This window comes from Symphalangus syndactylus, chromosome 6, assembly GCF_028878055.3.
Source record: "Symphalangus syndactylus isolate Jambi chromosome 6, NHGRI_mSymSyn1-v2.1_pri, whole genome shotgun sequence".
NCBI lineage: Eukaryota > Metazoa > Chordata > Mammalia > Primates > Hylobatidae > Symphalangus > Symphalangus syndactylus.
In genome coordinates, this window is record NC_072428.2 from 133,778,344 (window position 1) to 133,803,696 (window position 25,353).

Below are 25,353 nucleotides of genomic sequence, written 5' to 3' on the forward strand. Positions count from 1 at the left end.
TGGCCTTACCTTCAGGTCGGCAGAGGCAGTAGCTTCAGGCAGTGAGACTTCTATAATTTGCCTTCCAGGTATATAGAGCCCAGTACTCATCCAGCAATATCTGGTGCCTGCCAAAAGCAGGAGGGGTAGGCAGATTTTATCCCTCCTCCATGATGCCCATCTCCACCCAGCATCACCAGAGACCCTTCGTAAGCACGTATCTTCCCCACATGCTGCCCTGACTCAACTCTTCCAAACAGTACTCAAAATCCCAACCCTTATCTTCTTCAAAGTTCATGGTAAAAAATGGAGACCACTCTCTGGACATGATCGGGTCCCTGAAATGGACTGCTGATGTCAGCCTGTCCCCATTCCCCCGTTCCCATAATATTGAGCTCCCAACCCTTGTTCCTTACCTGGATTGGTGCAGTTGACCTCGACGGTGATAGGAGATTCTGAGGGGCGCAGATAGGGGCTGCTGTACATATCTTCAATCTCTGGGACTAACAGAGAGAGGTCACTTCCAGAGTGGGCCAGCCCTGTGGCCAGGGAAAGCATAGCACCTCTGCAGCAGTCATTGATAACAGGGTTCTCTCGAGTTGCTACTGGGAGCCGGTATCGACTTAGCAGCTTCCTCAGGAGTCGATGCACAGACATGTAGGCAGGGATCTCTTCTGCGGGAATCTGCAGGAAAGCTGCACCATCTGGTCCCAGCTTTGCCAACCAGCCCTTTTCCACATTTCCTCTCTTCCTGCCCATTATAACCTGGAACTCGGCCAAGGTGGAGCGGAAGTGATAGGTCCTTATCCCTGCTTTAGGAGTACGAAAGGGCCCTGGATTGAGGCTTTGGCTTGTAATGCTGATGCCAAAGGGGTTGAGGAGGAGGTTTCCTGGGAATCGAGCCAAAGGGGACACTCCGGGGTTCTTGAAGGCCCACCACCAGGCTTGGGCTCCAACAAATAGCCCACCACCCTCTGCTACAAACTCCTGCAGTTCCTTGACCCCCACTTCACTCACGGGTTCAAAGCAATACACACTTGCATCACTGGTCAGATTGGGCTCGATGCTGGTATCTATGCCCCCCACTGCGAGGAGGCCACTCAGGGTTCTCAGCTCTGTCTGCACCACGATCTTGCCTCTGCGGCCCCCATCCAGCCAGCGGACAGCATTGAGCAGAAACGGGCCCAGTTTACCAACAGTGAATAATACCTTATGGCCAGTCACAACCACCCGGCCCCGGCCATAGCGGGCAGCCGCTATAACACAGCCATGGTAGGAATCTAACCCTAGAGGAAAGGCTAAAGCCCCATGCACTAGCAGCTGGGATGGGAAACAATCCGAGTTGCTGATGTCCAGCTCTGAAATCCCATGCAGAAGCTCCTCTCTGTCCTCGGAGAGGTCATCTTCACAACTGCAAAAGACATATGCATTCTTTATTAGAGGTACAGTTCTGTATAAAGCTGTTAGAACAGTGGATGGCATACAGTAAGGGCTATAGATGTGTTAGCTTTGCTAATATTGTTATTTTTAGTTCTTAGGGGAAAGTTGGGAGAACAAAATGGACAGATCTGACCTCACTGGGTATGGAGACTTGTTGGAGGGGTGGCAGAGGGACTCAGCATTAATTCTGCTCTGCTCATTCTTAGAGCACAAATTCTCCAATGGAAATTGCAAAGGGAGCCCCACTGTGTTTACCCAATACCATGTCTTAAATATTCCAGATTTAAGTTCATGGTTATTTCAACCCTCTAAACAATACATACAAAAAAAAAAGAATGGGAAATCATGGTTTTTTTTTTTTTCCTTATAAGGAGTCTTATTTATAAATTGCAGGAAATTGCAGCTAATTTCCTACAAATAAAGTCCATGGAAGGCCAAATCAATAGTGCTAGTGAAGAATCATTATTATCTCAAAAGATGGGGTAGGGGAACTGACTGGCCTCAACTCTAGTGAGACCCTCTGGTTACCTGAGCCCAAGAGGACTTTACTGTCTGCATCTAGAACTCCACTTTTTCACTGCCTGCCCAACAGGAGTGATGCACATCCATGCTGTAAGGTTTTGCCCAGCACCATCTGTTTACTTTCTGTGGGTAATCCAGCCCTAGAAGCCCTCAAGACGCCCATAAATCCCAAATGAGATGGAACACTGGAAAAGGTGGGGTTAAGGAGTAGAGTGGCCTCTCTGAGCTTGAGATTCCAGAGTTGGTTCTGTCACTTTTGTTAGGTAAAGCTATGGCAATTGTATAGTAGGATGCAGCTGTAAGATAACACCAAAAAATAGGGGTCAGGTAGACAACAAATTTGCAGTATTCGTGCTATACTCTCTATGGCTGGCAGAGCTCTACTGATGAGAAAGCTAGGGTCCTCTTAGCAAGTACAAACCTTTATTAAGATAAAGCTACCACCATACTAATTGGCAGATGACTCTCTAACTCGGTAAAGAACTACCATTAACATCATTCAACTATCTCTTCTTGCTCTGATTCAAGGCTTACCAAACAACTCTGTGATTATAATGCTGCTTTCCATGATCACCTGCCTAATGAGAGAAAGAAGTCACTGGCTAGGCCAACCAGAATATTCTAGATTTGTAACATTTATTTATTTTATTCAAGCAACATTTTGGATAGTCTGTATTTAATTTGGTGACTCTAAAAATTTTTTTAAATTCATTTTTAATTGTAGTACTTTAAACATGTATGCAAAATTTAATGAAAAATGTGTCTTAGTTCTTATAAATTGGAGTTCTGTTTATAAATTTTTTTCTCTTTTATTTTTGATTTTTTAATTTAATGGAGAGGGGGGTCTCACTATGTTGCTCAGGTTGGTCTTGAACTCCTGGGCTCAAGCATTTCTCCTGCCTCGGCCTCCCAAAGTGCTGGGATTATAGGCCATGGCACCTGGCCTGGTTTACAAATTTCATGCAATTATTTTTTTTTTAAGAGTAAAATCAGTGAAGAGGTGGGCTACTGTGCTCTAAGTGAATACATCAGCTTCAGGATTTCTACATGAGCCTACTGACAAGATGAGAGAAATTAAACCTGCAAAGCTGAGATTCAGACACTGAGTTATTAGAACTTCATCTGAACATTGAGACCACATGAGGTCTTGCTCAGTGCTTAGCCAGGGGGCACCCTCAGAGGCATCTGTCTATTGGTTCCAACAGCCATGATTTATATACAGTGGTGGCTAAGTAATTCTTTCATATGTTGAAAAAATGAGTTGGATTTTACTTCTCTTCCTTACCTTCTTCTGAAGTGAAACAAAAGTTACTTAAAAAAATAAATCCTCGTGAAACTCTGTCTCTACAAAAATGCAAAAATTAGCGGGGCATGATGGTGGGTGCCTATAATCCCAGGTATTCAGGAGGCTGAGGCAGGAGAATTGCTTGAACCTGGGAGGCGGAGGTTGCAGTGAGCTGAGATCGTGCCAATGCACTCCAACCTGGGTGACAGAGTGAAACTCTGTCTCAATATAAAAGATAAGTAAATCCATAATAGCATTGGATTTTGAGAAGGGTGCCATCAGCAAACTGAGATAGTGGGGACATCTATAAAAAATATAAATCAAATGGTATCTGATTGATCAGAAAGCCATGAGAACAGAAGACTAACTGCATACATGTGAAAGAGAAGATCAGGAGAACAAAGGACCAAGGATTATCATTTGTCCCAAGAAAATGCTCTGCAGTAATAATAATCAACCTAGGATTTAAACGTAATTTAAAATTTAAATAGACAAGAACCACCAAATATCTGATGAAAATTAACAGCATGAAAGAGAAGCACCCAACTAAACTCCCAAGGGAACAACAGCAACAAATGGAGAAGAACATTCTAAGTAGGTATTGCATATCATCAGAAAGTTCTAAGAATATATATTACCTCTCTCTTGAAAAAATGGGACAGGATACTCTAAAAAGTTATTGATTAGGCCAGGCATGGTGGCTCACGCCTGTAATCCCAGCACTTTGGGAGGCTGAGATGGGTGGATCATGAGGTCAGGAGATCGAGACCATCCTGGCTAACACGGTGAAACCCTGTCTACTAAAAATACAAAAAATTAGCCGGGCGTGTTGGTGGACGCCTGTAGTCCCAGCTACTCGGGAGGCTAAGGCAGCAGAATGGCATGAACCCGGGAGGCAGAGCTGGCAGTGAGCTGAGATTGTTTTGACTACTTCATTTCTGTAAAAAGTCTTAAAACTAGCCTATGTTAGTTCCATTTCATTTGTATATTTTTAGAATCAATTTGAACTATGGACTGCATTAAATCTGTAGGTTAATGGAGAGAAACTGACATCTTAAAATATCAAGTGTTCTGATCCATCAACATGGTATATTTCTCCATTTCTTTAGGTTTTATTTAATTTCTCTCAGAGATGTTTTGTAGTTTTCACCATACAGGTCTCATGACATATTTTGTTAAATTTAACACTTACTACTTCATAATTTGGGTTCTATTTTAAATGTTGTATTTTTAAATTTTAATTACCAATTGTTGGTTGCTAATATATTAAAAATAATTGGTTTTGTGAATTGATTTTTGTATCTTACAACCTTGTTAAAATTAATTATTATAGCTTTTCTGTAGATATTTTAGGATTTTTTTCACATAGATGATCATGCTTTTTGCAAATACTTCTAAAAATAAAATAATTCCATTCTAGGAAATGCTCTGCTAACTTTATGTTTAAATGGATCTTGTCATTTAAAAATCTTCTACATGTGTAAAATACTTTTTTCATTTAAATTTGTTTTCTGACACCAAGATTCAAACATTTCCTGTCTTTTGGCTCAGTGTTCTAGAAAAACAAAACACATATATAAATTTTTTTTTAAAATTTCCAATCTCTATGCCTTATTTTCCTTGCCTTATTACACTGGGTAGGACCTGTAGCACAATGTTGAATAGAAGAGGTGAGAGCAGGTATTATTCCTTGTCTTGTTCTTAGTCTTAGAGGGAAATGTTCAGTATTCACCATTAAGAATATTTTTAACTATATATTTTTCATAGACATTTTTATCAGGTTGAAGCAGTTCCTTTTTATTTCTCATTTGCTGAAATTTTATCATAATTTGGTATGATTTGGTATTGAATTCAGTCAATATTTTGTATGTGTATTATTGAATTATATGGTTTTTCTTTTCTTTTTTTTTTTTTTTTTGAGATAGTCTCACTCTGTTGCCCAGGCTGAGTACAGAGGCACGATCTCAGCTCACTGCAACCTCTACCTCCCAGGTTCAAACGATTCTCATGCCTCAGCCTCCCCAGTAGCTGAGACTACAGGCGCACGCCACCATGCCCAGCTAACTTTTGTATTTTAATAGAGATAGCATTTCACCATGGTGGTCAGGCCGGTCTCAAACCAAACTCCTGATCTCAAATGATCCACTCACCTTGGCCTCCCAAAATGCTGGGATCACAGGCGTGAGCCATCACGCCCGGCTTTGAATTATATGGTTTTTCTCATTCATTCTATTAATATGGTGAGTTAATCTGATTACTGAATTTTAAACCAGTCATTCATCCTAGGATAGCCTTACTTGGTCATAATGTATTATTCTTTTTATATATTTCTGTATTCTATTAATATTTTATTAAGAATTTTTCATTTATATTCATGAAGGATATTGTTTTGTAGTTTTCTTACAATGTCCTTTTCTGGTTTCAGTATTAGAGAAATGCTGTTTTAATAAATCAAGTTGGAAAATCTTCCTTTTCTATTTTGAAAAAGAGTTTATGTAGGATTTGTATTATTTGTTCCTTGAATGTTTGATAAAATTCAACAATGAAGCTGTCTGGGCCTGGAATTTTCTTTGTGTTGTTGATTTTAAATACAATTTCTATTTTGAAATGTAAGAAAATTGAAAACTTGCAATATAGTAAAACATTAATTGTACATCTGTCAAAACTAAGAAGTCAACAGTGATCAAATACTACTAACTCAACTCCAGATTTTATATAAATATCATCACTCTTCACACCAATGCCTTTTAGGATCCAATCCAGGATACCACATTGCATTGAGTGTTGGAATGTTTAAAATTACAATTCAATTTATTTAGCATATATTTCATGTTTCTTTTTGTATCAATTTTGGTAATTTTTGTCTGTCAGGAAATTTGTCTATCTCATCTAAGTTGTCAAATTTACTGGCATAAAGTTGTAATATTCCCTTATTATCCTTTTAATGTCTGTAGGATCTGTACTAATGTTCCTTCTTCTATTCCTGAAATTTATAATTTGTATTATCTCTCCTATTGTCATAGTCTATCTAGAGGTTAATCACTTTTAATGATTTTTTTTTCAACTAATCAGCTTTAGGTTTTACTGATTTACTTTTTTTTTAAAGTTGTTTCACAGATTTCTGCTCTCTTTATTATTTCCTCATTTCTTCTACAGATTTTGGGTTTAATTCAATTTCCTTTTTTAGATTCTTAATATGGAAACATAGTTCATTGAGTTTCAACTTTTCTTCTTTCCCAATAAAAGTATTTAAAGGCGTATCTTTCTTAGCACTGTTTTAATAGAATTGTACAATTTTTGATATGTTATGCTTTCATTTTTATTCAGTTCTAAATATGTTCTAATTTCCTTTGTAATTTCTGCTTTGACTTAAGGAGTATTTAGAAACATGTTTTTAAATTTACAAATATTTAGGAATTTTTCAGATATGTTTTATGTTATTGAATTCTAATTTAATTCCACTGTGATGAGGACATATATGGTATGATTTCAATTCTTTTACTCTTGCTAAGGCTTATTTTATAGCACAGCAAATGGTCTATCTTCATGAATATTTCATGTGCACATAAAAGAATGCATATTCTGCTATTGTAGCCATGCTAACTGTTAGCATTCATAAAATAAAATTAAATAAACAAATATGGAGAAAACCCCACATGGAATAAAAACAGGCCCAAATGTAAAAAGCAACTTGAATACTTTTGAATATAGTACTTGCTGGACTCTATATGCTCAGTGTGGTATATTCGGAAGACAAAAATAACTCATCAAGTTTGTTATTGGTAATAGTATGGGTATAGGAATCATGAAACTCGTTTGTGTGTATTACTGGACTGAGCAAATAAGTAAATGTTGAAGCTGTTGAAACCAGGATTCTCACTGTGGCAGAAGAAAAATACTAATATGGAATGAGTGAAAGAGAAGAAGAATCCTGTGATTTTGAATGAAAATTGGGGGTATCAGTATGAATGTATGATTAAAAGATATCATGGTTCTCTCTTCTGAGGAACCCAGAAATGATGACACCATAGCAGTGAGCATGCTTTAGATCTTGGTTTCTAAATACCCTTCACCATTAAAAGGAACTAGCATTCCTTGAGGAAATGGCTGAATCCAGTTTTTGAACTAGAAAAGTACAAGATAAACTTGCAATATCTTTTTATGTCAGAAATTAAGTAAATACTAAAAAAATAAAACTGATGGGCTCAGGAGACAGCTTAACGAGGCTTTAACTTGCCAAATTTGGGACAACTTAAACCTTCGAAAAATACTGACTATAAATGGATTGTAATGTATTCGATCTTAAAAGAAAAGGATCCGTGAGTATAGAGTGATACTAAAACAAACATTTAAAAAGAAGAACAAACCTAACAGTAAGTGTGAAGGTGCGGAAGCAAAGGTCTTATTTACCAAAGGATGTCAATCAGTTCTTGTAGAAATCTACAAGTAAACCAACACTTAGCCTGAGGTAAGTGCTAAGATGTTAGGTTAGTATGGGAGCACAAAAGACTCATCTATATCAGAATTAGAGGAGAGGAGTAAGGGACAGCTTTCTGAAGATGTGATACATGAGATGAATTTTGAAGAAAGGTTCAGAAGTGGCTGAAGTGGTAGAAGTAGCCACTTTCATAAATATTTACTCAGGCACAGATCATCCATGAAAGCTAAAACCACTGGGTGAAAGGTTGTTGGCAAACAGGATATTCATACAGATCTAAAATTGTCACACACTAAATTAGTTTAAAAAAAGGGGGAAAGGAATAAAATAAGTAGAAATAAAATATAATAAATAAAATCAGTAAAATAGGAAAATCTGGCAAACTCCAGTTTAATTAAATGACCAATTTTAACATCACCAATAATTGGATAAACTGACCTCATGCACCTTTAATTTGTGACACTGTGATGAAAACAACATAAATTATTTTCTTGCCAAAAATGTGTGAGCCGAGTGTAATCATGAAAAAAAAAAAAACAATTAGACAAAGCCAAACTGAAGGGCATTCCGTAAAACAACTGGACTGCATACTTCAAAAATACTAATGTCCTGAAAGATTTTTAAAAAGCTAGGGAACTATTTTGATTAAAGGAGACTAAAGAAACATGATACAGAAACTTGATTAGATCCTATATTTCTAAAAATCTAAAAAAGGGATATTTTTGGAACAATTAGAGACATTTGAACATGGACATTAGATAACAGCATTCTATCAATGTTACATGTTTTAAGTGAGATAACTGTATTGTATTATATGAGAATGTCCTTGTTAGGAGATACAGGCTGAAGTATTCAGGTATGAAGTGTCATACCTATCACCTACCTCCTTTATTCTTGAGATCTGTAGGTTACTCTCAAATGGCTAGGCCAAATAATCTCTTCATATGTGTACTTATGCAGTATATGTATGTGAAAAAATATAATCACTGGTGAATCTAGGTAAAGGGTACGGTGATGATTATGTTATTCTGACAACTTTTCCTTAAGTGTGAAAAATTTGAAAGAAAGAGCTGGGAAAAATTAAAGGTAGCTACAATAATGATACAAAAATTGTATATAATTTCTAAACAGAGAGAAGGGGGAAAGAAACCACATCAATCAAGCTAAAGGCAGCAAAGGAAAAGTTAAAAAGCAACGAGAATGTTTAACAAAGAACATCAAATAAGATGATGGAACTAGAAGAAAAACATCAATGTCCTTAATTATATAAAAACATCTATGTCCTTAATTATATAAATTTTTCACCCTTAATTGGGTTAAAAAATCAGATTTGTACTAAGAGATGTATCTTTAAAAACAAAAGAAAGAATAAAAAGATCAACAAATAAAACAAAGTAGGAGTCATAATTATATTAGACAAAATAGAGTTTAAGGTGAAAAATACTAAATGCAAGAAATAATATTTTCGATGACAAAAATGTATGAGCCATAAAAAAGTCATGAGTTTTTATAAACCTAAAATATAGCTTTGAAATATATAAAGCAAAAGCCAAATTCAATTCTAAAATCACATTGACAGTATGAAACAATTGTGATATACATATCTCTATACTTATCCTTTAGATCAATATATAATATAAATATATTATTTATATTTCCATGACATAACTGATGATATAATCAGTTGATCTAAAGGGTAAGTACAGATATATGTGCATAACAGATGACACAATCTTCTTGAAAAATGATATGGTTATTTTGTTAGGACAGAAAAATTGTGATAATTTTAAAAATGGGATAACAGTATTGTGACTATATTTAAAATTTTGTCTTTATCTTTTGGAGATATACTGTTTTATGGGTGAAATGATACACTGTTGGAGATTGGCTTCAAAACAAATGGGAAAGGTTAAGGAGTGGGTGGGGTGTGATTTGATACCATTACCTGGGTGATGAGTACATGTGCTCATTGTTCTATTTCTATTTCTGTTATGTGTTTGAAAATTTCCAAAATAAGATGTTTCTAAAAGGAAATTACCAAGTCTTTAAAATGAAGAGGTGTATGTCAAGCTTAGGGGTGGTAGTGAAAAGATAGTCATTGTAGTATTATTTATAAGAAAAAAATAGAAATAACATTAATGTGCTAATAGGCAAATGGTTAAATGAATTTCGGGACAATCCAACTGAATGCAAGATGCTCTTCAAAAGGATGATGCCCATCTTTTTACAGGGATATGAAAAAAACGCTCAAGATATAGTCAGTGAAAGAGCAAGTTGCAGATCTCTCTCTTTTTCTCTGTCTCTCTTTCTACCAGTCCAGCTCTCCCAACTCTAACCCCATACATAAATGTAGGAAAAACATCAGAAAAGATACCATCCAAACCATTAGCAGTGATCATTTCTTCGGAAGGGGGGAAGAAAAGAATTAGTGAGAGGCAGAGGATGAGGTGGAGGACAAAGATCTTTCACTTTTTACTTTGTATGCTTTTGAATTATTTTACTTTTTTCTCAAGCACATATTTTAAAATTAAAAAGGAAAAATGTTCATTAAAAGGAAAAGAAAGCAATTGTGATTTGGCAATCTCTCTTATAAAATAGCATATTTTGCCACTTGTACTCACTCTCTAAAAAGTTCTATTTTGTGAAAATCAGTTAAAACAATTTTAGTATATATGGCTAAGAATATAGTAAGAAGTACAAAGCATGAGTTAGGTAAATACATTCACCCCGCCATGCCTGGGCATTGATTCTGACCTAAAACCTATAATTAGGATTCTATATATGCCTAACATATAACCAGCAATAACCAGCAATGACCTCCAAGGATGTGCAAGATCCTTATTATAAATAAACTTACAACCAAGTCTCTTTTGTGTCTAATATCCCTTCACCATTTTTCAAACTGAAGGGGGCGTGGATAGCATCAATTTATAAGGTTGGTCAATTCAGATTTCGTGGGGGTATTTTCAAACCAAATTTATGGGAGCATTTGGGCATTTAGAGTATGACCATTTGCACGGCGTTCTTTTCTATGCATCTCTGATGACTTTGTGAACACACAGAGACCACTGTAGACTGAAAAATGGAATAACAGCTACAAGGGACAGTAGGAGCTTCTATGCCAACACTTTCCTTTAGAGAGAAAAAGAGAATTGAAAGGACATGCTAATGCCACACTGTGCCATTACTGGTTGTAGATCCCAGGTTTTCAGGTTTTATGAATAATGATAGCATAACCCTCTTCCTACAACAGTTACTTGGTTTTCAACTTTTGTTTCCAAGTCTTGTAATTGGAGATGTTCCTGTGCCCCTAATTCTCAGATCTTTGCAAATCAGGTTCTTGAAATAAGAAATAATGCCTGAGATATATAATATATTTAATAAACCCTGGCTAAATAAATGGATGAAGGAACACAGAGTTTGAACTCCTTTGCAGAAGCCCAATATTTGGGCTAAAATGATACAAGTCATCTTTTTGTCCAAAAACAGAGCAGACTAACTATTCTGGTTGATCTTCCTAAAACTTCCCTAAAAGTGCCATGCCAAGGAGAAGTCATAGCTCATTCCCACACCTTTGTAGTACCCTTGGTGTGTCTTCCTCACCCAATCCTACCTTGCTCCATTCCCATCAGTCAGAAATATCAGTGTTGTTTGTTCTGAGGATGCTGAGAATTTTAATATACAATATAGAGAGTGGCCTAATGTACTTTTTCTGCTCCTGGAACTAATCCAGCTTCTAATCCCTCTCATTCATTCATGCAGTCATGCATGCAAGAGATGTTTACTGAGCACCTACTGACCTGCTATCTGTTAGGCACTATATGTGGTGCCGGGGTGCAGTTGAGAGCAAAGCAGGCAGGGCAGTACACTCCAAAAACTTTCAGTGCAGGCTGTCCTGCACCCATCACCTGACTCCTTCATTACTGATCATCAACCTTTTGCCCCTCCTAAATCCTAGATTTAGGACATACAACTTGAACCATCTTTTCTGATATCTTAACGTCTGAAGGCTTCTACTTCCTATTGCATCCTAACCTCATCTGGATGGACATTTCAAAACCTTTCTCACACCTCTCTAGGCTTTGGCTCATGGGGTCCTTCATGCCTGGTTTCCTTTTCTTCACATTCCTGTTGAAAGCAACCTCTTCTATAAACCATCTGGATTAACTATGCCAACTATGCCCCAACTATGTTGGGGCCAACAGCACAGTTTTGATTAAGCAAGACACTGGGACCATAGCCATCATTAAGTTCCAATTATCAAAGAGCTAAGTGGTCTGGTCTGGGAAGACAGGGGCAGTGAGGACCTTGCCTCTCCTATGCTTCAGCACATTTAAAAAATCTAGTTGATCTGCAGTGATTCCATATCTGAGTGCCTGGGAGCACTCTTCTGTTAGCCTTGGAGCAACCTGAAGATAAGAACCGGGTTTGCTTTTTAATCCTGGAGCCAACTCCCCAGTGGGGTAAGGTACTCACCTAACCAACACTGGGATCTTGGGCATCTTCTTGGAGACTTTAAAGAAACTCGTGTCCCCTTTGTTGTCGGTAAAGTAAATTCCAGCCACACTGGTCACGAGGTTCCCAGGGAACGTGAACAGAACCCTTTCATCCTCACCCTGGTTGGCCCAATCCCAGGCTTGTCCTCCTATGAGCAAGCCGCCACCACGTTTCATGAACTTGACCAGCTTTTCTGTCATGGTTTCATTGTAGGCGTCAATACAGTAAACCCCCAGGGAGTCTTTCACTTCTGGCTCAACCTTTGCATCCACTCCAGAGCCCTCGAGGATTTTAGCCAAAGGTGCCAGGGATGGGTGTACACCAATGGGAGCCCCAGGAGAAGAGCAAAGCCACCCCACTGCATTCAGGAGAAAGGGCGTGAGCTGGGCTTCCACCAAGTAGTCCTCATGGGACACGACCACCAGGCGGCCACGGCCATAGGTGGAGGCAGCAATGAGGACCTGGCCCATGTCATTCACCATCACAGGAAATGAAGCCTCTCCAATAAGAAGCAGTTCACATGGAACGGCATCTTCGGGTACATCCCAGCTTGTCACGCCATTCATAAGGGCCTCGAAGGCAGCAGAGGGAGTTGCCATGGCTCTGTTGGTTTCTGCAGAGAAGAAAGCAAAGGCTCAGCTTAGCGAAGAATGGATAAACAAAGAAATAAATAGAACAGTTCACTCTTCCAGTAGCTGGGCTATTCTTCCCACTATGCAGATGAGGCTGACACTGGGAAATGATTCAAGCACTCGGTGTTAGTGTCTAAAGTCCAGGAGACCCCACTGGGCCCTCTCCTCTTAAACTCTGTGGTCAAACTTAGAGAGCTTGATACTTTTCCATCACAGAAGGAAACAAACAGAAGGAAAGAATGAGCAAGGAATTGTGTCCCCCAAAGAGATATTTTGAAGTCCTAACCCATAGGACTTATTTGGAAAGAGGTCTTCACAGATGTAATCAAGCTAAGATGAGGTCATATGTGATTCAAATGGGTCAGAGTCCAATGACTGATGTCCTTGTAAGAGGATGTTTGGAAACACAGGGGAGAATGCGGTCAGAAAATGGGGGCAGAGATTGGACTGATGAGTCTACAAGCCAAGGAAGACCAAGAATTGCTGGCAAACACCAGGAGCTAAGAGAGAGGCATGGAACAGATTCTGCCTCAGAATCTCCACACTGCTGACACCTGGACTTCAAACTTCTAAGCCTTCAGAACTGTGAGATGATGTCTTCCTGTTATTTTAAGCCACCCCATTTGTGGTCATTTGCTACAGCAGCTGCTGGGCATTCATACAGTGGTGCAGCATGTTGTGCTCCCAACCCATTCCATCCCTCTTGGCTCCCACACTAATCAGATTAATCCCAGCTTGGAGAACTCAGAACTTCCATCTGAAATGCCTGGGCTTTCAGAGAAGGTTCTTTGGTCAAAGTCACAGGCTAGGTAAGAGGAAAGTGGAGGTCCTCTGTGGTTTAAATGCAAGTCTCATATAACCAGGAGCAGAAGGTAACAAGATATGAAATTATTGCAGAATCCTAATTGCACCTGGGATGCAGCTGACAAAAGTGTGGAGGTGAACTCACAAATATCCTCTGCTTCTTCACAATGAGATCCCCATTAACGACGCTCTATAGTCTGACCTCTGCTATGGGCACTGTACTGAAACACCTCCTCCAAGGACAGATGTGTTTTCATGGTCAGGTTACGCAGGGTGTCTCATCCTCAGTGACCACTCAGCAGCGCAGGACATCACTGCTCTTCCAGTCCATGAGGCTGAACCACCTCTGTCAGTGGGCCTGAGGTAACCTCTTTATATCCAACCTCTAGAGCCACTTACTTTCTGTCCTTTTCTGACCTCCTCTTGGAATATGCAGATAGTCCTTACATTTTAATCTTTGGCCCTTACCACTTGTCTATTTCCCTTGTCAGAAAATATGCTCACTCTCAACATAGCATGCAACATGATTATAAACTTGAGTTCTGGAGTTACGGCAGTCTGAGTTTGAATTTCAGCTCTGCTGCTTAACAACTGTGAGACTTGGACAATACGTCTCAGATTTAATTTCCTTATTAATTAAATAGGAATAATAATATCTGCTATATAAGCTTGTCCTGAGGATTAAAGGAAATAACATAGGTTAAATGCCTTTTCTTAAGTATTCAATTATTTATACGCATACACATATATGCTTATAATTATTTGGTTAAGAATAAACCATTTAATTTAAGCATGTGAATAATAGAGAATTCTTGCAGTGGAAAAACAATTTAACCTAACATAGATTTTACAAGCACTGAATTGAGCATGTATTGATTCTGATTTAATAGTTTTCATATTTTGGTACCATACTAATACTAACACTACCACTAATGCTAATTACTATTACATTCGTTTCTCATATATCTCTGCATACCCTTGAGAAAGTCCTTCACACAGGCTGTGCGCCTTCCACAAGCCAGGATAAAATAGCCCCAGTCTTGAGGTAACAAGTTCAAGACCATACTGGACATTTATAGCCAGTCTCTAAACTAAAAAAGTCTTAAATTTATTAATTTCCCTCTAAGTGAGCTCTTTTAAGGCAAATTACATAAGCTCGATGTTTCTAGTAGTTAAACAGAAGCATTAATGGCCTACCCACCTCAGGGGACTGTTGGGAAGATACTGATATGAACATTTGGTAAGTAAGAAGCTTGTCTTTTCCCTGCTCCTCCTGATGCCCACAAATAATCAGGATAGCAAAGTGCACAGTGTCACAGTATGTCTCTTCTCCCTGCTGCTCCCATATCCAGCTGGTCGCAAGTCCTATTAATGTCCTTGTTCATAGTTTCCAATCACACTGCCATTAACTTAGTTTAGGTCCTTAGTAATTCATGCCTGGACTCAACCGACCCAATTTCTAAGTTACCAGGACCTGTTCCCACCTTCACTTTTCTAAAACCACTCTAACCATGTTATTTACTCTCAAAGCTCCATCTTGGTCTCTGGGGACCATCTACTGCCTCCCAGTGTGGATTGCCTGCAGAGCTGGCTGCTCCCTGGCTTTTCCTGCCTTTTCTCCTGCTGCCTCTCTCCCTGCAGCAGCCAGTCTGCCAGGTGCCCTTGGACATGCTTTTTCATTTTAGATTATCTTCCCACTCTCTTTCCATTCCATTCCCACTCCCAAATCTTTCTATCTATGGAAATCCTATCCTTCTAAGAGAATATATGACACAGAAAAGAAAATATAAATGGCCACTTCTGTGAAAAAATGCTCAATCTCACTAGTAGTCAAGTAATGGAAAATATATCCTGTGTTGCTCATAATATTGTCAAAAAAGATGATACTCCTTTCTAGAAGAAAGTGGAGGAGGAGAAGGGGAAGAAGATGAAGATGAAGAAGACAAAGGTGGCTAATAATGTTTAATATTTGAAAGGCTACGGGAACACCATCACAATCTGCAGGAATGATGGAGAATGTCTGCACTCTTTTTCAAAAACAACTTTATGGTGCCTACTTGGCTTCAAAGGTGTGCCTATCTTTAGACCCAACAACCCTTCTTCTAATAACCCTTCTTACAGAAATAAGAAGGGCAGTATCAAAGATATATGTACAAGGATGCTTACTGTCATACAAAATTACAAATGGAGATAAATGAAAACCTAGAAGTACAGATAGATAGATTAATGACAAAGAATGTTTCCTAGAACCATTTTTGATTCTTGTGGGTGCAGGATCTCAAACCCAAACCCACACCTATCCAACTTCCACATGGGCTCCCAGACACCCCATTGTACCCAGCATAAGACCTTGTAGCACTGCCCCCAGCCATCTACCCATACACACCCCCTAAGGAGTTGCCCATTAGAACTCTTCTCCCTCAGCGTCTGCTGCCTCTAGTGCTGGCACAAGTACAACCGGAACAGGGACCTCACATACCTGTCTCACTAGTTTTTTTCTGAGCTAGTTCAAAGATGAGTTGAATATATTTTACATCCACCTAGAATAATGTCCTAGATACATTTTAAGTGAAAATTTCAAGTCACTATGATATGCAGAACATGAAGTCATTTTTGTATGGGCAAAGATAATAATAGTAGTAATAATTAGTAGTAGTAGTAATTATTATTAGTAGTAGTAACAGCACAATGCTTACTGGGTTCCTGGCATGATTACACGTGATTTCTGTAACTTATTTAATGCTGACAATAAACCTATGAGGTATTTACTCTCACTATCCCCATTTTATGGATGGGCAAAACAAAAACTCCAAAATCATAATGCCCAGAGAATTAGTTATTTGCTCAAAATCACACAGGTGGTAAGTGGTGGTGGATCTAGGATTCAAATCCAGGAAACCCAGTGCTGGAGTCCACACTCTTAAGCACCAGGAATACATAAGTACCTGTTATATACCAGGCTTTTATATGCATTGAAAATCTATGGAGGCCATATTTCAACATAATCACATTGATTACGTTAGGAAGGAAAGAGGTGAACCGTTTCTCTGTCTTTATACAAATCTGCATCCTTTGAATTGTTGTACGTATTGCTACTACAATGAGAAACAACACCGAGTTAATACAAATTCAGTTAAGCATATAAACACACATTAAAAGATGCGGTACAGTTTTTTGCATGATGAGGTAGACTGATCAACTGATCCTGGCTCACTGGACCTAAAAGGTCTTCCTCCATCTCTGATCAGGTTGTTCATCTGCCCATCTACAAATTTGATTTCCTCCTCTATGGGTGTTCCTTGAACTCTGCAGCTGGTTGTGTCCCCACTTTCACCAGCTATTAGTGACTCCATCACTTGACTTTTGAACCAAATGCCCCCTCTTTATGCCCGAATCCATGTTTGTCCTCCAAGCTTGGTGAGCTCAAATGATTAAAACCTGGGGGAGATGTCCTTTCATTTCTCTCCCTAACCCCTCCCATGCTTCCTGCTTTCTTTCTCCTGGGCCCACCTCTGGCCACTTTTAGCTTGCTGGAACCAAAGCCACCTCCAAAGCAGGAAGTATTGAAGGCACAACCTGTAACTCAGGGAGAGAGCAGAGCTTCCACTCCTAACACAGAGCAGCACCATGGCTCGTAAACCTGGTTTTCCATTTGAGAGATGCGTGGAAGGGCAGGTGGATGGAGGGCCATGCTGGATGCTGCACCACCCATATCCCGTATGTTAGTGTGCTTTCAAATCCCGAAACTAGAGTAAGTGTCTGAGGCCAGAGTATACATTTTATTCTTTGGATGAATAGATATTCCATGTCTGGATGATTAAATGACAGATGAGGGTATAAGGGAAAACCCAAGATCATTTTCTCAGCAACTAGCTAGCCTGACCTCGAAAACTGGTTTATGTTACACACATTCAATTCTATAGGTCTTCTCTCCTTCATGCTGTTTTTTTTTTTTCTCGTGAACCTTCTGTTTCTTTTTCTTTCTATATCCGGTATCTTTTCCCAGACATCAGGCTAGTTCAACCCCTTTTTTGAATTCTGTCCTAGACATTCCCAGCTCAGTCTTATTTATTTTTCACCTAAGATTGTTTAATTCATATATCTGTAAGAATATGTAATAAGAATATGTAATACACGTGGAGGGATATAGATGGTAATAATAAAACAATCTGAAAAATTAAACAAACTCCCATACACCTACCATTCAGCTTAAAAAAATAGACCTTTATCACCATTTTTGAAGCCCCTCCTGCTATCCTCCCCATTCAGCCCCTCCACCATCCCCACAGGAGTAAGCAGGGTTGGAGTCTTTGCTTCTTCCAGTCCTCTATTTCTACCTTACCGAACTGCCTTCTTAATTCTCAAGTTCCCCGGAGGCTCTGTCTTTCTCTTACTCCTATTCTCTCACTTCTCTCCTAGGTCACTCAATAGGATGACATAATTGAGGAGCACAAGCCCAGGAGTCAGAAGACCTGGGTATTATTACCTTTTTAAATGTGGGTGCTGCCTCCCCCCAGCTGTTGATCTGCGTGCCTCAGGGAGTGTTCTGTCAAATGCACAGTGTGTGAGAAGGGATGTTCTAAACTCCTAGAGGCTGTCAGCACTCAGCTTGGAGTCTGACGGGGCTCCACTCTCTCCTTTCCTCCCAGGCCCAAAGCCAGTCTGCAAAGAGCACAACGGTGACGTCTGAGGAGGGAGGGGGCTGGGGAGTGGGGGGCAGCCGGCAGGGAGGAGGGGAGCTCCTCCGTGCGCGTAAACACACACACACACACACACACACACACACACACACACGAACGCTAACTCAAGTCTCCAGGGGCCAGTGCCAGTGGGAGATAGATCTCAGTCCCAAAGACAGTGTTCACAAAGATCAAAGGGCAGTAGGACAGTAGGCCACAAGTGATGCTCTGTCACCAGCTACCCACGACCCTGCTCAAGCCCCGGGCCTTCTCATCCAACAAAGCAGCGGATTAGACGCGGTTCTCTAGGTTAGGCCCTCAGGTAACTCAACAACACAAAGCAAGCACACACAAACATCAGATGTCAGAACCTGGAGAGGAGGAGCAATGCGGCAGGGGGATGCAGGGCCCGAACGCAGAGGAAAATCACCAGCAGAAACACGGATACAAAGGGAATTCTCTGTCCCCAATGATTTCGGCACACCCAGACCCGTGCGCGCACATCGCGCCCCGCATCCCCGCCCCGGCCTCCAGTCCCGCCCTCCCCCCCCAGCACCCAGGCCGAGTCACCGTCGCTGGCCCCTTCTCCAGCCTGCCAGGCTTTTGGAGAGGGCCACTCACCAGGTCACCCTGCGATTTCCACGGGGGCAGGTGGGAGCAGGCAGAGCCTGGCGCAGAGAGGAACGCACAGGGAAGAGGTTTCCCTGTAACACAGTGACTGGGCGACCGAGCCGGGATTTGGGAGCGGGGAGGAGGCTGGAGCAGGAGGAGAGGAGGGGTTTCCACGGGAGTCCCCTCCTCCCCACTTCCTCCCAGGCTGGAGTGGGAGCTCCAGGGGGCGGCGCTTGGCAGGGGACAGCGCTTCTTTGTGTCGCCGGCCTTGGTGGCTTGGCATTGCTGTGGCTTAGGGACGCCTGGCGACCCCATCCTGGCAGTGTGGACGGCCGTTTCATTAAAGATATAAACTTCTCTGACTCTGCATTAGTAGGAGAAAGGCTGAGCAAATTGTGGGACAAACATTCTGCTTAGTATTATTCAGTTCTTAGGAAGAGCTTGAATCTCCGTTTAGTCGGTGAACATACCGTGATATATTGCCAAGGGGAAAATACAAATTGTAGAAATTGTTGAATACGCTTTTGTTTTTATAGGAAAAACAAACCCCGTATATATTTGTATTATGGTGGGGAGAAGGGAAGGCTACATTTCTACCCATTAATATTGTTTAGCTTGAGAAATAGGAGAGGTGCAACTTTTTATACAACTCTGCACTGTTTGCAGTTACGTGTGTTACTTTTGTAACTTAAAAATAATATAGAGTTCAAACAATAGTTAACTAAAATGTATTCTTCGGCGTACAGTTCAAATCGCATTTCTTTCCTTTTTCTTTTCCTTTTTTTTTTTTTTTTTTGAGACGGAGTCTCACTCTGTCACCCAGGCTGCAGTGCAATGGCGCGATCTCGGCTCACTGCAACCTCCGCCTCCCGACTTCAAGAGATTCTCCTGCCTCAGCCTCCCAAATAGCTGGTATTACAGGCGCCCGCCATCACGCCTGGCTAATTTTTTTATTTCTGTAGAGACGGGATTTCACCATGTTGGCCATGCTGGTCTCAAATTACTGACCTCAAGTGATCCGCCCGCCTCGGCCTCCTAAAGTGTTGGGATTATAGGCGTGAGCCACCACCGTGCCCGCTCCCCATTCCTTTCCTTTCTGCTATCAGCTGAGAGCTGCTCCTCTCTCTCGTATATGTGTCCACTTCGCCTTTCCCACAGGTGCTGGCTCCAGCATGGGAAATGCAGGGTGGTGACACGGACCCAGACTAGGTGGACTGGATTCAAATCCCAGAGCTACACTTTACCAACGGTGTGACTTTGGGGAAGTTACCTAATTCCTCTGTGCCTCAGTGTTATTACCTATACAACGGGGATGAGAAAAGTAATACCTATACTAAGCCTTATTATAAGGCTTAACTTAGGTGAGTTTATGCTTGTAAAGTTCTTGAATCAATGTCTGGTATACGGTAAGACTGGATGAGTGCCTGATAAATAAATATTCAAATCATCCTAAGATTCAATATTCCATATTTCAGTAAAATGCATACCTTTTAATCCTGACTAGGGTTTGAGTCCTAACCCAAGCCATACTCCCTTTCCACATATCCCTTCAACTCCCTTTCTCCAAATTGGATCATTAGGAGCAAGTCATAAGGCCATGTAGATTGGTGAGCTCCGCGGCAGGTTTTATGTAAAGGAAATGGCAGGGAGAGAAAATCAAGAGAACCTGAATTCAGGATCTTGCCAAGTCAAGGCCCACCTGAGAGACAGTGAGCACATCTTTTATCTTCTCCAGTGTTCAGATTTTTCAGCTAAATGAGGCGGGCTAGTGACTGGCACTAAGTCCCTTCCGGGTCTGCAATGTCAGAACTAACAGCACCGCAAGTTAAAACCCTGTAATACCGAATCTCGTGCAAAAATTTTAAATTCAGAACAAAAACGCATATATTGGTTACCTAAAAATAGACATTAATAATAAAGGACAAAATATACAAGGTAAGGGATGCAAACCAACTTACCTCTGAGGATGGGGGCGTGAGATGTGGTGGGGGGAAGGGGTTTTAACTGTTTTATTTCTTAGAAAGGGGGGTGGAGGAAGAGAGGGAGCACTGAAGCAAAGGTGATAAAATGTCAGCATATAATAAATCTGTCATATTATCTTCTGCGCGTAGCTTTGAAATATATTTCATAATAAAATATGTTGCTGGTTAGGTTCCTGGAGAAGAAATGCAGTATGAAAGAAAGAAGAGACTGGTAGAAAGAAGCTGAAACAGAAGCAGCAATGGAGAAGGCGCAGGCAACCCTCTTTGAAAGACATCTACCTCCCTGGACCCAAAACCCAGGGGGGTCCCAGGCCAAAAACGCGACCACTTTGGCAGCCCCGCGTGCGCCCCCTCGGCCACGCTCCCCAGGGACCACGACCCAGTGCCTCCTTCTCCCACCCGCACCTCAGCGTACTGCATCGGGAGCCGCCCCTGAATTGGTCCGTGTGCCCGGGCCTGCTCTGGTCCCCGAAACCAGCTTTGGACGAGACTCACCCTTTCGTCCAGCAATTTCTACACCAGGCTACTTCGGAGTGGGGAGTCTTCCACAGAGATGTGGGAAGGCGCTGGGGCAGACGCCTTGGGGATTTGCAAATTGGTAGTGAAGTGGCTGGGAGGAGGCGTGTGGGGGGAGGCGGGCTGCAGTGCAGACGGTTGGGGGTGGGGGCGTCCCCGGGAGCTGATTGGCTGCCGCGGGTGGAGGCGGAGCTTGGCCACCGCCCCCGGACCGCAGAGGCCCGGCTTTGTGTCAGTTTCTACCCCAAGATGCCGCCCCAGATCCGGGATGGAGACCCAGGCGCCCGCCCTCAGAGTGCAGCAGGACGATTTGTTTCAAAGTAAATTGTTGAGACTATTTATTAACAAGGGAGCGATGGATAAATAATGATGATCTCAGTGTAAAATAATATAAAACTATTTCCAGGGATGAGTTAAATCTACTTATATAAATCTACTTATATATTGCCTCTATCTATATATTTATATATTATTTTTAAAATAAACATTTAACATAGTAAAAAACCTTCCATTTTGTTAAGAAAAACCTTCAAAACTGTTCATATGTACTTGTATAAACACAGAAATTGTATGGAAGATAAACTATTAGAACCAGTTACTTCAGACAGGAAAGTGGATTACTTGTTTTTTCTTGATACACCTTATTAGCGTTTCAATAGTCACACGTATTATTTTGTAATAAAAATAAATTTAATCAACTAAAAAACTACATAAAATATCCTCACCCAAGCAGCTGGCAGCGGCTTCTCTACAAATATGATTTCTCCCTGTGGAAAGGTTTCTTGAACTTTATTCCTAGTTCTGATCCATGTCATTTGAGTGGAACAGGAGACTTGACCATGGAGCCAGGAACTGGCTTTATGCCTGACCAGGTCCTGCACTCACATCTACTCATCTAACCTGGAGAACTCAACTGTAAAACCTGGAGGAACCACTCATCTCTTTTTATGGCTGGTCCCCAGGGCCCCAGGGAGATTTACATGCCCCTGTCCTGTCTCCAGATTCCTCACCCCTCACAGCCCTGGCCCCTGTTTGCTGAGTACCGAAGGAAGGGTTGTCTTGGGACCAAACTGTTCTCAGGAAGAGACCATCACAAAGCTTTCTCCCCTACTACAAAAGTATAGTGTCCAGAGTGGAACTTCCAGGGCAAGGTGGCTTCAGTGGTGAAAGGGACAGGGTACGACATCCCATATAAATTAAGGGTTTCATTTCAACTGCCCCAACTACAGGAAGCATAGGTTAAGAACTGTATTTTATTCTTTCTACTCCCCACTTCACCTAGGTCACAAACAGGTGCTCTGTAATGTCCACTGGATGGATGGATGAAATGGGGTAAGAAAGAAAATCCTTAGGGTCATTCCTCAACAAAACAAACAGCGGCCTAACGCAGAAAATGGATCAAATTACAAACTTCCTGCGCTGTAAGTAAGTTTTCTCCTTCCTTCATGCTCTTTTAATGCTTCCTCAAATTTTACTTTTTTTTTGAGACAGGGTCTTACGCTGGAGTGCAGTGGAGCCAGGCTCACGCAACCTCGACCTCCCGGGCTCAATCGATCCGCCCACCTCAGCCTCCCCAGTAGTTGGGACTATAGATATGCGCGCCATCATGCCCAGGGAGTTTTTGTATTTTTTTTTTTTTGTAGAGATGGGGTCTCACTTTGTTGCCTAGACTGGTCTTGAAGTCCTGGGCTCAAGTGATCCTCCTGCTTCCGCTCCCAAAGTACTGGGATTACAGGCATAAGACACCCTGTCTGGCTGCTTCCTCAAATTTTGAGCTGGTTCTATCTCCTCTTTCTCAGTCTCAGACACTACATTACAAGCTCAATTTTAAATCCTGGATCCTTTCTTATTTCTACTTCCCCTTGAGTTTGTTTTCCTTTCTAATGTTCTGCCTGGAGTAGCTCTGAGTAACGAAGACTGCCATGAAATCCTGAAAGAATTCAAATAACTTTTGAGATACTAAGTTTGGTAAATATTCTGAAACATGTGAATAAATGAACAATTAAAAATCCGTATCAAAAATAGTATGCAATTCTTTAAAATGAGCTCAATTCATACCTTGAGAAATTGTCTTAAGGTATATTTTCAGCAATAAAAGTGTGATTCTACTTTTTGCAGGGAAAAAAATCTATAATTGCGTGTTTATGTTTAAACACAGAAAACATAAGGACAAATTTGGCTACTTCAGGAAGTGGGGGAGGGTTGAGCAGTAATTTTTTTCTTTAGACACTTTGTATTTTGAAAATGTTACAAGTATCATTTTGCAACGCAAAATAAGACTATTCAGTAATACCACCTTTAGGTGTTTACCCAATATACACATTTTCACTGAAGGACACGTACTGGAATCCTCAAGGCGTCACCATCCAATATAGTCTAAAACTGGAAACTACTCAAATCCTACCCTCCCTGCTTTCTCAGCTCTAATCCACCCTGCTCTCTATCAGCTGGGTACCATCAACAGTAGAATGTTTAAATAAATTGTGGCATATTCACAATGAAATATGGTACAGCAATGAGAATGAATGATTTGCATTTTTCACAATATAGCTGAATCTCACCAACATACTGTAGTGAACTAAGCCAGAAACAAGAGAATATACACTATATTGTTATATTTACATAAATATAAAAACAGGTGAAACTAATATTTGATATTAAGACTCAGAATAATATTTACTCTTGGGCCAGGTAGTGACTAGAGAGGAACACAAAGGAGACTTCTGGGTTACTGGCAATGTTCTCTTAATCAATTTAGGTGCTGGCCCAAGGTCATGTTCAGTTTGTAAAAATGTATCAAGCTGTACATTTATGATATACTGATATATAACCACACATGCAAATATCTAACTTTAATAAGGTGTTAAAAATAATGTTTTAGTTCTAGAAATGTAGATAAATGTCCCAAAACATACTACTGATGCAAACAACATATATACACAAAATATTATAAATTCATTAATGAGATGATAAGAAAGTAAAGAGTACGCAAAGCCAGAAATGAACTAAAAGCAGGAAACATTAAAGGAAGCAAGCATGAAAGCTGGTTCTCACCACAATGCTTCCACAAAACCCTGGAGAATGTATGGGGAGTGACTCTATGGGATTTCCAGCCTAGGATATTAAGACCAAGCTCACATAAAGAATATAATTAAAAATGACATCCTGGCACAAAGCTCACACACCAAAGGGGTATTCCAACAGGGTAAAGGTAAATAGGAAGTAAATTCATATCACAGAAGAAATCAATCCAATTTGCTTGTCTTGACCCTGCTGAAAGATGAAGGGGAAAAAGATCAATGAGAATAAATAACCACAAACCAGTTTTCCATATAGGTTTGTAATATTAATTCATGCTACGTCTGTGGATTGAAAAACCCTAAGCAAATAATTTGAGGTGGTCCCAATTTGCTAATGTATTCAATTGGAAGATGCACATGCATATCTTTTCTAGAGAAATTTAACTTTAATGTATCTAGAAATAATTTCTAGGACAAAAATTCACATGAAAGGAGAAGCTCACATTAATAATTTTTAAAATCACATAACGCTCAGGAAATAAAGCACAATGAAAGACAGCCATTACAAACAAGAGAATCAGAAACAGGCAAAATTCAGATATCAGAATTACTAGTCACAGAACATATAATAGCCATGTTTTGTACATTTGAAAAATAAAACAGAAACTAGAAACTTGAACAGAAAATAATTGTATTTATAAAAAGAATCAAATAAAACTAGAAATTAAAAAATAATTGAAATAAAATAGTTCAAAATAGAAATTTATTGAAGAGACTAAATAGAAGATTAAACAAAGTTGAAGAAAGAATTACTGAACTGGATCTGGAGTAGAGGAAATTATTCATAATTCAGTCTAAAGTCGAAAAAATGATGTAAAATGTGAAAAAGGATAGATGATACACAGCATCTGGTGAGAAGACCTAAGACATATCTGATCTGAGGTTCA

The 25,353-nt window shown here is 40.2% G+C and overlaps 1 protein-coding gene across 10 annotated transcripts in view; it reads right to left on the bottom strand.

Annotated features, from left to right (window-relative positions):
- The window catches only part of TCAF1 (TRPM8 channel associated factor 1), a 49,710-nt gene that overhangs the window by 10,871 nt on the left and 13,486 nt on the right, over positions 1 to 25,353 (bottom strand). For 3 of the 10 annotated variants that reach the window (XM_063642317.1, XM_055284353.2, XM_063642318.1), the window contains exons 2-5: positions 18,084 to 18,259; positions 12,141 to 12,774; positions 396 to 1,390; positions 10 to 107 (exon numbers count right to left, since the gene is read on the bottom strand). In XM_063642317.1, the coding sequence (XP_063498387.1) occupies positions 10 to 107; positions 396 to 1,390; positions 12,141 to 12,760 (1,713 nt within the window). In that variant the 5' untranslated portion in view covers positions 12,761 to 12,774; positions 18,084 to 18,259. Of the gene's footprint in view, positions 1 to 9; positions 108 to 395; positions 1,391 to 12,140; positions 12,775 to 18,083; positions 18,260 to 18,897; positions 19,707 to 21,365; positions 21,547 to 25,353 lie in introns of those variants that run through there. The other 7 variants (XM_055284352.2, XM_055284361.2, XM_055284357.2 and 4 more) reach the window with 5 other exon arrangements.